At 37.2% G+C, this 12,783-nt stretch overlaps 1 protein-coding gene across 1 annotated transcript in view; it reads left to right on the top strand.

Annotated features, from left to right (window-relative positions):
- The first annotated feature begins 352 nt into the window (after window positions 1–352).
- The window catches only part of LOC128013268 (amyloid beta A4 precursor protein-binding family B member 1-interacting protein-like), a 22,285-nt gene continuing 9,854 nt past the window's right edge, over window positions 353–12,783 (top strand). Inside the window, exons 1-6 of the mRNA XM_052596117.1 lie at window positions 353–508; window positions 5,630–5,689; window positions 6,129–6,228; window positions 7,078–7,328; window positions 8,106–8,183; window positions 10,380–10,539. Coding sequence (XP_052452077.1) covers window positions 5,630–5,689; window positions 6,129–6,228; window positions 7,078–7,328; window positions 8,106–8,183; window positions 10,380–10,539 — 649 coding nt within the window. The 5' untranslated portion in view covers window positions 353–508. The remainder of the gene's footprint in view (window positions 509–5,629; window positions 5,690–6,128; window positions 6,229–7,077; window positions 7,329–8,105; window positions 8,184–10,379; window positions 10,540–12,783) is intronic.

The following is a 12,783-nucleotide window of genomic DNA, read 5'->3' as shown; positions in this document are numbered from 1 at the left end:
ACTCTTCTACATCATTGACGTAGATCATTTTGGTTGGATTATTTCTATAGCATTAAGAATTTTTATAGTTGCATGCAATTGCTTCAAAAGCAAGCAGGTTTATAAAATGACATGGCTTCGTATTATGTTGAAACGTATCATTGCTGATAAAAAGCAGACATGTATAACAATGTCATTGATCATTAACTGGGAGAAATGCTTATCAATCATTGACCAATATGTAATCTACAGAGAAATAATGAACTGGTTGGCTTGTCTTGCACACAATCTCAGCTGTGCACTTGTATGCCGCTGTTTTTCTGCGTCAGATGGAATGCAGAGACAGGTTTAGACCTGAACTTCCGTGTCAGGCAGGAAGTGTTGGTGACTAACATATGAGCGCGACAGCTCAGCAGCCTGCTGCATGTGGGTTGGGTGGTGTCCACCGTTAAAACAGGAAAGAGAAGCATTTTACAGAACTTATTCATGACCCCATATCTTAGTTATTAGAACCGCCAAATCAGCCAAGGTAAGTGATGTTTTTTCTCAAACAAATGTCAATTTTTAGGACTAGGTTCAGTGTGTTGTTGATTTTGGTCAAATGCCTGTCACATCTGACAATAATCAGGTAACAAAATGATTTTGTAGAATCTCTGGTGCCTAAAAGTAGTCTAATTCCACAGTTCTGTAGATTAATTTAATTAATGACTCATTTTGATGACTTTACTGATTGCTTTAATGAAAACAAAAAGGACTTTAAATGCTAGACCAGTACCTGAATGTTGTGAGTCGGTATATTTGACTATTGATTAGGGTCCAGACATAAAGATGACATGGGCAGATTTGCTTTTGACCAATATGTAGTTATAGACTGGACAGAAGGCACTGTGGAAAATAGCTCAAACTACTGACTCTTCTCTTCTGGCTGAATTAATTGTTAATTAATTCATAATAATATTGTTGTGACTGGTTACATGTTGCACTGTTGGACACAGCAAACAGTACAGATATCAGTACCATATCAGTGTGATAGTTGCTAATAGTTTTGGATTAACAGTAGTTTCATATATCATTAAAGCTCCTCAAAACGTATTCCTGGTTCCACTGTGAATGAATCATCAGTGCACGTTATTCCAAATGTAAAAATCGTTGTCATTATACGTTTTAATCGAAATTCGATTATTTGCAAAGTCCTCAACAATCCACTGAAACTCCCACTTTACAGAATCCAAACAATTCCTGATGGATAAAATCATTGATTTCATTGAAATATGCCACAGTATGGAAGTAAAGCTGGGAATGTCATTTCATGTTGATTTAGAATGGATAATATATGTTACATTTGGTAAAGAACAAGACTTTTTGCTGGTTTGCGTGTCCTCAGTGGTCCAGTATCTCTGTGAGTAATTATGTCTGTCTCATTTGGAGTAACACATGTTTTTCAGGTCTCTAAATTAGCAAATAACAATAATTTGTACAATAGTGACTGAAGGAATTAGAATGTTGTCTACAAAATGTGATTCAGAACAATGTGAACTGCATATGCATACATTTTAGCCTCAAAGCATACTTTTTTTTTTGTCTCTGGCTCTACTTTTTTATGTTAAAGAGGTTTAGTGTTTCAAGCATAACAGCTCACAGGTTAAAGTACACAAGCACTGTGACAGGAATCACAGAACGGCACACCAGCTGAACTAAAACACTGTGCCCGAGTGTTTGATGAAGAAACAAACAGGAGACTGTTTTTCTATCAGGTTACCCCAAAGTCAACAGTCCGTCTGGGTCTGTAATGACTGTTTTCCCCCTGACTAAAATAACTACTAAGGTATGATAGCATCTCAGTGATTTTAAAAAGCATTACTGCAGCAACATTATAGCTACTAGGCTACTCAGAGAACTGTGAAAATGAGCTGTTAAGATATTTTCCCAAATCATGGAATGCTGCAAAACAGATGCGTTTATAGGTTTATAGGTTTCCTTGTGTCTCAAAAATGACATTTTAAGGTTAAAATATTAAGTCAGTTTCAGAATCAACTCTTATCGACAGTGTTTGCTATAAAGCAGGTATCAATATTACTATTGCATCAAAAGTAGGATTTTGAACCAACTCCAAAGTAAACTTTGCCATATACTGTATCTAATTGTGTACTTTTCATGCTGTTCAAATAAGTATACCATAAATTGTGTAGCTTATCAAAGTGCTTTGCTATATATATATTGAAGTGTACTTCTTTTTCACAATGGACTCACAATAATCTAGTATGAGTTGCACACATTTATATCAGAAATTTAAAGAGCTAAAGAGTTAATGAAAGGAAAATATATCCATCAACAAAATTCATAACTTTGTTACAGTTATCCTTCAAGGTAAGACCAGTTTGACTGCAGTAAAACTAAATAACTTCCTCGATATTTAATCCAAAGCACATGTAGTTTTGAAACAGATGGAAACATTGAGCTCATTTCTTTTCCAGACATAAAGTCCTGCACAGATGCCCTTGATATGGACTGTTATAGTTACCATAACACTTAACAAAACACATGAAAATGATTCTTGAAGCGTAAAAGATACTGGTTAATAGATCAGTATCTTGCTTGTCCTCATACGTGTCAGATAACCAAAGATGTACTCAAGGTTTCAACAGAACTAATGCTGGGAAATTACACGGTTTCATTCCTTCCTGTATTGATACCGCAAATCTATGTATCATAAATCGAACAAAAGACATTTGCTTATATTTTCATGAGAATATACTGATACTATAATAATGCCCGTGCTTATCAGTTGTTTGGAAAAAGACAGGTATAAGAAGCACCGTATTGTGATGGTTGCGTAGAGATACAGTAGTGAGTGTCATCTGTTTCCGGATGCTTTCAACATCTTGCGAGGGGAAGTGTCTGTAACCACTTCCCCATGTGTAGCAGCACACAAACAGCTCTCTGATTGGCTGCACGACAGTACTTCATTTAAACAAGAAGACGCAGCATTGTTTAACTCACAGGTGCACGACTTTAGTCTGACCCATGTTAATTAAAGAGCTTGTTTTAGTTGGAGTATTAGCACAACTCTTATTTGAATGAAGAATAACGTGTGTTTTATTGTTTTGTTCAAGTAAAATAAAAAATAATTAAAAAAAACATGCATTTTTAATAGAAAATATGGTTTATATATTTTTTTCTACAATGAAAAAATATCAGGTAAACATTCTAGTTTAAAAAAAGAAAAAACATAATACAGTGAAGGAGGGCTCGAGTCCCGTCTTCAGTGTTTATGGGATTTGCCCATTTTATCATCCAAGTAAAATGTTTCTTTTCTCAGACTGAAAAGTTCGCTTATTCTCAATAAGCCGAATGAGGAATCATTCATGTCTGTGGCACAGACCATGCGATACAAGCTAGACGTCTATGTATGAAAAGTGCATTCATTCAAAGCAGTTTCACAAACGAATTGCTGAATGTGGGAGAATAAGAGGGAAGTGGGCTTAAGTCGGTTATTTTGGATCAAGAATACAGATAATGAGTGTTTTATTATAGTTGAAGCTGAAAACTCAGAAGTGAAGATAACAGATCCTTTTTTAATATGGCTCATATATTTTAACTGTGATGAAAGAAAAGTTTAATCTAAAACATGAATTGATTTATTTACTTACTGCATCTCCAATGTCTACAGTAGAATGAGACAGAGAATGATCTCTTGGCAAATTTATTTGCACATAATTCATACTTTCTGTATTATTGTACACGCAGGCAGTGCTGAGCGTTCATGAGCAGGATTCTGCATGTCTTGGCAAAGAACAAGTTATGCAAGCCATGCTTTTATCTATAGCCTCTGGATGGATATTGTGCAATGTTTAGCTTTGGGCAAGGTTTTTATTTTTATTTTTTTTACCCATGTGCACAGGTACTCCTGTTACTCTATATATGCACTCTGTATTACCAATCACATGCTGCTGTAACCATAAAAATAATGGCACCATCCAAATTCTGCAATTCTGCACAGCAATCACAAAACTACTTTTGTTGCCAGATTATGACAACACCAGTAGGACAAAAACTATTGTATCTTATTAGATGGGAGGATGTTCAGCTGAGAATGCTGACTCACTTGTAGACTCAAAATATAGTCAGGATGTTTGCATGCATGAATGTTCAGTGACGCTTCACATTATCACACTACAGGCTCATGAGACACATCGGTTTAACACACGGAGGAGAAAATAAAAGTGACAGTGTAATCTAAATCAATCAGACGGTCATGCAAAAAGTTTCACAAGCCACCAGTTCAAGAGCCCTGGGTTAGAACGATAACTGGCCCGTCTTTATTGCAAAATAAACACCGACAGTGTGATCAGGACCCAACATATAGTGGAGGATGAACCTGTTCACTGTGAAGTTTACAAGCATCACCTTAAAAGGGTCAAATTAGGCTTTTTTAAAGATAATTACTTTGTGTATTTGGTATAACAGAATAAGTTGACATGCTTTAATGATTGTAAGTCCACTATGCCCTGCATCTCTCAAATGTGTCCTGTCTCTCTCAAATGTGTCATTTTCTATAAAGTCCCTCCTTCCAAAAACGCAGTCTGCTCTGATAGGCCAACTGACCCAGATCATTGTGATTGGCCAAAAACCGCAAGCACTCGTCGGAAATGTTATGCCCCCTTCCATAACCGCGAGTTTCATCTTTTAAAATAAATGTTAACACGGGTAATAATGTCCTTAGTTTTACCATCAGTTCAAGCCCGAAAGAGGAACAGAGTCTCATGATAGACACAGTGATGAAGTCTCTCTCTTGCTCTCGCTCTCTTTCTCTCACACACACACGACGCGCAAAACTCAGAATTTGAACAGTCAATAGCAAATACCTAAACTAAAAACAAAACATACTTATAGTAGCTGATTCAGAAGTGTCAGATTGTCGTAGCAAATCTGACTGACCTCCTCTCCTAGGTTCACGAAACGGTCGTCCATAAAATGTATTGCTGTTCTGTTGTAAGTAATCTTAAAGATTCCTAAATGCATCTACTTTCGGAAGGCCAAATAAAGTGGTTTTGCTTTTACCTAAATACACAGCAACTCCCTTCAACACTGTGTTACTGAAACCACATCTTCTTTCTTTGCGTGAACATTTGGGTGGCATTACGCAAATATTTCCACATCGTGACGTAGACATGTGGGGGGCGTGTTTGAATGAGCCATTTCAGGGGGCGTGGCAGAGTCTTAACTTTGATAAAGAATATCTCTTTGGATTTGAGACTTTAGTCTTTGAAACTTCAGGGATCTTATATATGCAGCTTGCAACACTCCAAAAAGAAAGAAAAACTTGAAATCACATCATATGACCCCTTTAAAATAAAGCGTTACCAAATATTTGACCTCTAAATGTAGTGACTGACCAAACAGGATCCATTATTCCAGAAAGTATTGCACATGGATATAATAAATAATAAATGAAATTACACTGAAAATGTGTGTGTTTACATTCAATGGTCAGAATGCATTTTGTTTAAATTAGGCCTGTGTTCATACCTCAAGTTCTGTGTTGAGTTTCTGTGCTGAACTCTATTGCGACAATTCAATTCTAACAGTTCTATTGCGAAACTTGTTCTAAAGATGTTAAATTCTCATCTCCCAATTATTCCTGTTGCAGATGGATGACATTGATGCAATGTTCAGTGACATGATGCAGGAGATGGATCTCCTAACGCAGGTATGTTTCTCATATCCTCAAGAAGGGAAACTGGCTAATCAGTGCAATGTGTGCCTTTGTGTGCTTTTAAGTAAAAAAGGTATGGAACCACTTCATAAAAAGATATATGTCTAACATTTTTTAGTGTGTCAATAGAACACAGCAATTATATCCCATTCAAACAATTCCAGGTTGGATATACGATGCATTGAAAATGTGGATATTTTCTTCTTGCAAGTATGAATTAGAGATGGTATAAGTCAGATGCTAACAGTATGAGCACAAAATATGAAACAAAAGTGGGAAGCACATATATTAAGCCTAATATGCATATCACATTTGTACGTCAATAAGATTATAGTTCCTTTGCTGTTTGTTCTGTAGTTTAAAAAATACAGTAAAAAACATAGCTTCCATATTTGTCTTTCATATGAGTCGTTCCGCATTTGTCTTTTCACAGAGTTTTGAAGCAGAAATAGTGTCTGCGCCTTTGCCTAAACCTTCCTCCATTCCTGACCCTCAGGAAATGAACTTTTCCATTGGTTTCACAGATCTGAATGGTAAACAATATTTCAGCCTAATATGTTTCACAAGTGTCCGCTGTTTTACTGAGTTATTTCACCAAAAGGCTCTATTCATCAAGTGTTGCTTTTAGGAGGAAATTTGTGATTAATTAACCATAAAATTGCTTGAAATTATGTCTGAGTGCGGCCCAAAGATGCACAGATGGAGCTGTTTGAAGTGGAGAAAGTTTGCTGCAGTCAAAGCTGTACTTGTTAAAAAAATGTATTATTTTATGAATTCCTTCCTCATTTCATGTTGTCACGGAGCTCCACACATGACATTAATAAATTTCACAAATTAAGAACTTACTAATTTTTTATTTATTTTTTTACTTGTAAACCCAAAACTTTTTAATTTGAGGCCAGTCATGTTTTATGAATTCCCTCCCTGGTTTTAATTAAATCCTGACTGCTCATTTGGCGGGAAATTGTTTATTAGTGGCCACAATATACAACATAATCCCATAAAAATTTTAAATATTTACAAATGTTCCTATAGCTCAAGTGGTAGAGCATTGCGTTAGCAAGCGCAAGGATGGGGGTTTAAATCCCGAGGAACACATGTTAGGAGAAAATTGTTAGACTGAATGAAATGTAAGTGTGTGCTAAAATGAATACATTTAAATTAACTGGTGGGTTATTTGTATGTTCATACTTTCTATATCCTTTATATATTTTCACATGTTCTAATTAAGTCTAGGTGATGGGGTTGGGTGGACCTTCATGCTTATTATTAATCCTATGTTGTTGTTTTTTTTTATCATGCTTAAGGAATTCATATGAAATAGCACACCACTCCAAATGTGACATTTATTTAATTATTTTTTTACATTGTGACCTCTAAAGCATCTCTGCATGATATGGAAGACAATGACTTGGACGCCTTGATGGCTGATCTGGTGGCAGATATCAGTGCCACGGAAGAAAAGTTTGCCACAGACAGAGATGCGTTTAAGGGGTCAGCTCCAGTTGCCTCAATACCCTCCCAGCCTCAGAGTAATTTTAGCCTCCAAGCATCAGCTGACACCTCCAGACCTGCAACTTCCTTCAACTCCATTGCAGCTCAGCCCCCACCACCCACCTCCACACCATCGAAAGTAAGTATCATTCTGAATGGTATGCACACCCTCAGGCCTCATGCGGTTAACACGTACATTGTTGAAGATTACAGGGTTTATTTTAACACAGGCCGAATGTGTTTGAACATAATGGAATTTAAGTGCAGCCAACAAACTGCAATAACTTTTTGAAGTATGAACCTTATGAATGTCTACAACATCCATTTCGTAAAAAGTAGCTTAACCATAAAATGTAATTATCCTCATGAGTGCAATGTTAGCTGAGCTGGATAGTCATTGAATGTTATTTTCTGTCTAGACCAGTGCTTGGCAGAATGTACAGCAGGAGATATCCAGACGGTTTAATAATGCAGATCATCTCGGTTTTAAAACCTTATGTGAGATGCCTACCCAACAAGCACTTGAAAGCATTACAGATGTTCTTGTTCTTCACCGATGTGAAGGCTGTTCTACAAGTTGGGCAGCATAATTATATTGCCTTCTGAGAAGGATAGCATTACGTACATCTTTCTTTGGAACCCAGAATGCCTGCTGATATTTTAGAATATAGGCTATTGAACAAACTTGAAACTATTTGTATGTATTTAATTCAAATTAATCACATTACTAGCTTAATTTCTGTTAAAATTATCTGACCTCAGACTGCAAGACCAGACAACATTATACCATCTTCCTTATTCATTTTTATATTTAATCTGCAGAGAGTCAAAATAAACCTTGCATTTCCCATATACAGAGCCCTTTAATGTCACACTGACCACATGACACCACACACATCATTTTGTGTCTCCTCAGGAAGAACTAGAGGAACAGATGAAAGCAGATAAGATCAAGCTTGCTTTGGAGAAGCTAAAGGAGGCCAAAGTGAAAAAGGTGAGAGATAAAGTCGTTTGAATCGTTTTTCCGTCTTGAATGGACCTGAATGGTGTCAAGTATATTATTTATTGCAGTTAGACACTGCTCATGATGATTCATGCTGGCTTTGGATATTCTAAAACAGCTGGAGACCTTCACAGCATTGAGAGTTGCTGGATGCTAAGTTCACTGGATGCACAGCCGAGTCACAGACAGTAAACCCAAGTAATACATTGTTTCCCCACTATATTTCTGGCATACCCCATGCTCTTGCTACACCGCAATAGGACATGGATCTGGAAAGTTTGGTCTGATGTGTGCAGTGTAACATGGTGTTAGAATATTGCAAATCATATTCTTTTGTAAATAGTTCCAATGTTTCATCTGTCTTGTCTCTTCATAATCTTTAGTGTAAACTTACCTTAGCAAATGCCCTCCAACAACACCTTAATGTTCTCCTTCTCTGAACGTCCACTGGGGGCAGTGCTGCCCTGGTTGAGAAATGCGGTCTTGGTCTTGACTTAGACTCTATACTTTTCAGGTCTTGAATCAGACTTTCTTCAGGCCTCTGTCTTGACTCTGACTCAGCCTTCTTTAGGGTCTCTGTCTGGACTTGGACTCGACCCTTTCTCAGGTTTCTGTTTACACAACGTTTTCAGCAAAACAAAATGGGAAACATAGTTTATGAATGAAAACGCTACAGTTATTGTTTCCATGTGAACATCCAATATGGGAATCTTTGAAAACCTGCATGCATGCCTGTGCGTAGTATGTGTTGGGTATGTAGACATGCGCAGTACGTGTCGATTTTGAACCTTTTCAATTTTTGACTACATGGTTGTCGAATAAATGTAGCCTCAGACTTCACCCTCGTCAGGTCTCTGTCTTGACTCTGACTCAACAACTTTCAGGTCTTTGTCTTAACTCGGGCTCAAACATCTTCAGGTTTTTTTCTTGACTCAAGACTCAATACATTTCAGCTCTCAGTCTTGACTTGACTCAGGCTGAACCATCTTCGGGTCTCAGTTTTTACACTGACACCACCGTCTTCAGACCTCTGCTTTGACTCAGACATAACACTTCAGATCATTATTTTAAATCGAACTCAGTCATCTTCAGGTCTTAGGCTGGTTGACTCAATCTAAACCTTTTTCAGGTTGTTGTCTTGACTCTGATTTAACATTTTTCAAGTATGTGTCATTACTCAGACTCAACTATCTCTTTAGATTTATGCTTGATTCAGACTAAACATTTTTTAGGTCATGGTCTAGATTTGGACTTGACCATCTTCAGGTCTAGGTCTTGACTCAAGACTCATCCAACTTTTGGGCTCATTTTTTATTCAGACTTGCATGAGCTGATCTCAACTAATTAACTGTCCAAAATTATCATAGAAATGTATAGATCCATTATCATACTATCAACAATTGCATAAGTTAGGTGTATTTTTTTAGATCCATAATTGTACCATCATCAACTGTCAACAATTGCATAGGTTATGTGTATTTTTGTGTCTCGTAGTATCATGATAAAGTATCATGAAGAATAAACAGGCTCTTAAGCAATAAAAGAGCAAGCTTTGAGTAATCATTGTTTGCAATAATAAGGCTCAGACTGCAGGATGGATTAACAGTCTGGTTTCTTATTATTCTGGTTATAGGTGACATGACCCAAACTGAATTAATGCCTTCATTGAGTGATCTAAAGCTGGTTACTCAAAGTGGTTTATCCAGTGTGCAGTTGTAACATGTTGTAACAGTGATTACAGCAAGAACATATAGTTGCAATGATAACTGAAACAATGTGGTGATTACAAAATATGACTACAATCAAAATGAAACCATTCTGAATGCACTAATATACACTTTTAGCATGATTGTTGATATTCAAATTTCATGCACCATTGCAGACAAAGTAGTTCCCCAGAAAATGTATATATCCTCTAAAACCAGTGTGTGCTTATGTTTGGCTCCTACCAAGCTCCTTAACATATTTCAATTCAATTTTCTTTAGCCAGAAGTTCCACTTTGGTTCACTTTGCAGAATATTCTGACCAAGAACTGCTAAACTTGGTGACATCTTATGACCAACATAAACTGTAAAGCATCCAAAGGTTCCAAATGCAGATGCAAATCACCACAAAAAACAAACAGTATGCAGTTATGCTGTAAACTATATTTCGTTTAACCTTGTTATTTATGGTTTGTTGTGTAGCTGGTCGTGAAAGTGGAGTTAACGGATGGCAGCTCAAAGACTCTGATGGTGGACGAGAGACAAACAGTCAGAGATGTGATGGACAACCTGTTTGAGAAGACACATTGTGACTGCAATGTGGATTGGTCTGTGTGCGAGACCAACCCTGACTTACAGACTGGTGAGTATCATCCGGGTACACACAGACCTGCATGTCCGTTCACTTGACATCAGGCGATGATTTCAGATGATGAAGTATGTTTTTACTGGCGTGCTGACAGCCAGGCTGCAGTGAGCTCAGAGTACAGAGCTGACCTACCACTATACACATTCACTCTCATTCACCAAACAACAGGTGGGTTTAATTTACTGCCCCAGACACCGTCACTCAACTTCCCTATCATGAGAAAATACAGTCCTTATGATCGAAATCCCCAATTTCTCTTTCTCCATCTGCTGCGAGGCTTCATCTGCAGCCATTAGCTTGTGTTTGCTTTCTGGCTGCCAAATTCTAGATGAATAGACTGGATTTATCTTGTGTTATTCCATTCGTTCTTATCCCTAGAGAAAAAGAAGTGCACCTGTGGTGTACTTTAAAACATAAATAATACATTTAAAAACAAAACGGTACGTGAAGATAATATATTAATTGAATTAAAATGCCATGTAAAGTGTACGTAAACATTCACTTAACATAGTCTTGAAAGTCTAATTGCAAGTATATAATTTTTACTTTTCACATACACTACAAGTGCAAATTTAGTGCACTTGTTTTTCACAAGAGAAAAAAACACGTGGAATGGTGGAAACCAAATATTATATTTTAACTATTGGCACTACAAAAAAATTGACCTCTTTGCTGTCAAAAGTATTTGTCTCTTATGCTGCTTTGTGTTGGCATCTCTCACTGAAAATGAACTGTCAATGCAATCTTACCAAAAGAATGTAACTCACCAACTGTGTTAAAGATCTTTGCTAGGTTCATTTTAGACAAACATGATGATATTTCCTACTGTAAGTGAATTATAATCATGAGGGAACATCTAAGCAGCTCTGACACACAGACACAGTATACTTTTATACTCTATTGGCATTTCTTGCTTTCTACATAAACAGCTCTTCACCATCATCTACTCCCATTTATTAGAGTACTTTCATCGAGCTGAGGGACACAGGAAATCATACATATGCTCAGGGAAAATAGCTTCCATGTTATGCCTGTGAAGCAGACTCACATGGGTGTGATGCCAGTAACCACATCAAACATCAGACCACCCATAAGATCTCTTCATTCCAGTTTTTAATCAGTATATGTGATATTCAACTGAGAATCTGGGAGGCTGCAGACAGTATATATATATATATATATATATATATATATATATATATATATATACAGTATTGTTCAAAATAATAGCAGTACAATGTGACTAACCAGAATAATCAAGGTTTTTCGTATATTTTTTTATTGCTACGTGGCAAACAAGTTACCAGTAGGTTCAGTAGATTCTCAGAAAACAAATGAGACCCAGCATTCATGATATGCACGCTCTTAAGGCTGTGCAATTGGGCAATTAGTTGAATTCGTTGAAAGGGGTGTGTTCAAAAAAATAGCAGTGTGGCATTCAATCACTGAGGTCATCAATTTTGTGAAGAAACAGGTGTGAATCAGGTGGCCCCTATTTAAGGATGAAGCCAACACTTGTTGAACATGCATTTGAAAGCTGAGGAAAATGGGTCGTTCAAGACATTGTTCAGAAGAACAGCGTACTTTGATTAAAAAGTTGATTAGAGAGGGGAAAACCTATAAAGAGGTGCAAAAAATGATAGGCTGTTCAGCTAAAATGATCTCCAATGCCTTAAAATGGAGAGCAAAACCAGAGAGACGTGGAAGAAAACGGAAGACAACCATCAAAATGGATAGAAGAATAACCAGAATGGCAAAGGCTCAGCCAATGATCACCTCCAGGATGATCAAAGACAGTCTGGAGTTACCTGTAAGTACTGTGACAGTTAGAAGACGTCTGTGTGAAGCTAATCTATTTTCAAGAATCCCCCGCAAAGTCCCTCTGTTTAAAAAAAAGGCATGTGCAGAAGAGGTTACAATTTGCCAAAGAACACATCAACTGGCCTAAAGAGAAATGGAGGAACATTTTGTGGACTGATGAGAGTAAAATTGTTCTTTTTGGGTCCAAGGGCCACAGGCAGTTTGTGAGACGACCCCCAAACTCTGAATTCAAGCCACAGTACACAGTGAAGACAGTGAAGCATGGAGGTGCAAGCATCATGATATGGGCATGTTTCTCCTACTATGGTGTTGGGCCTATTTATCGCATACCAGGGATCATGGATCAGTTTGCATATGTTAAAATACTTGAAGAGGTCATGTTGCCCTATGCTGAAGAGGACATGCCCTTGAAATGGT

This window comes from Carassius gibelio, chromosome B24 (assembly GCF_023724105.1).
Source record: "Carassius gibelio isolate Cgi1373 ecotype wild population from Czech Republic chromosome B24, carGib1.2-hapl.c, whole genome shotgun sequence".
In the NCBI taxonomy this organism is placed as follows: Eukaryota; Metazoa; Chordata; class Actinopteri; order Cypriniformes; family Cyprinidae; genus Carassius; species Carassius gibelio.
The sequence above is the reverse complement of the archived record's forward strand: the minus strand, read 5'-3'. Positions and strand labels throughout refer to the sequence as shown.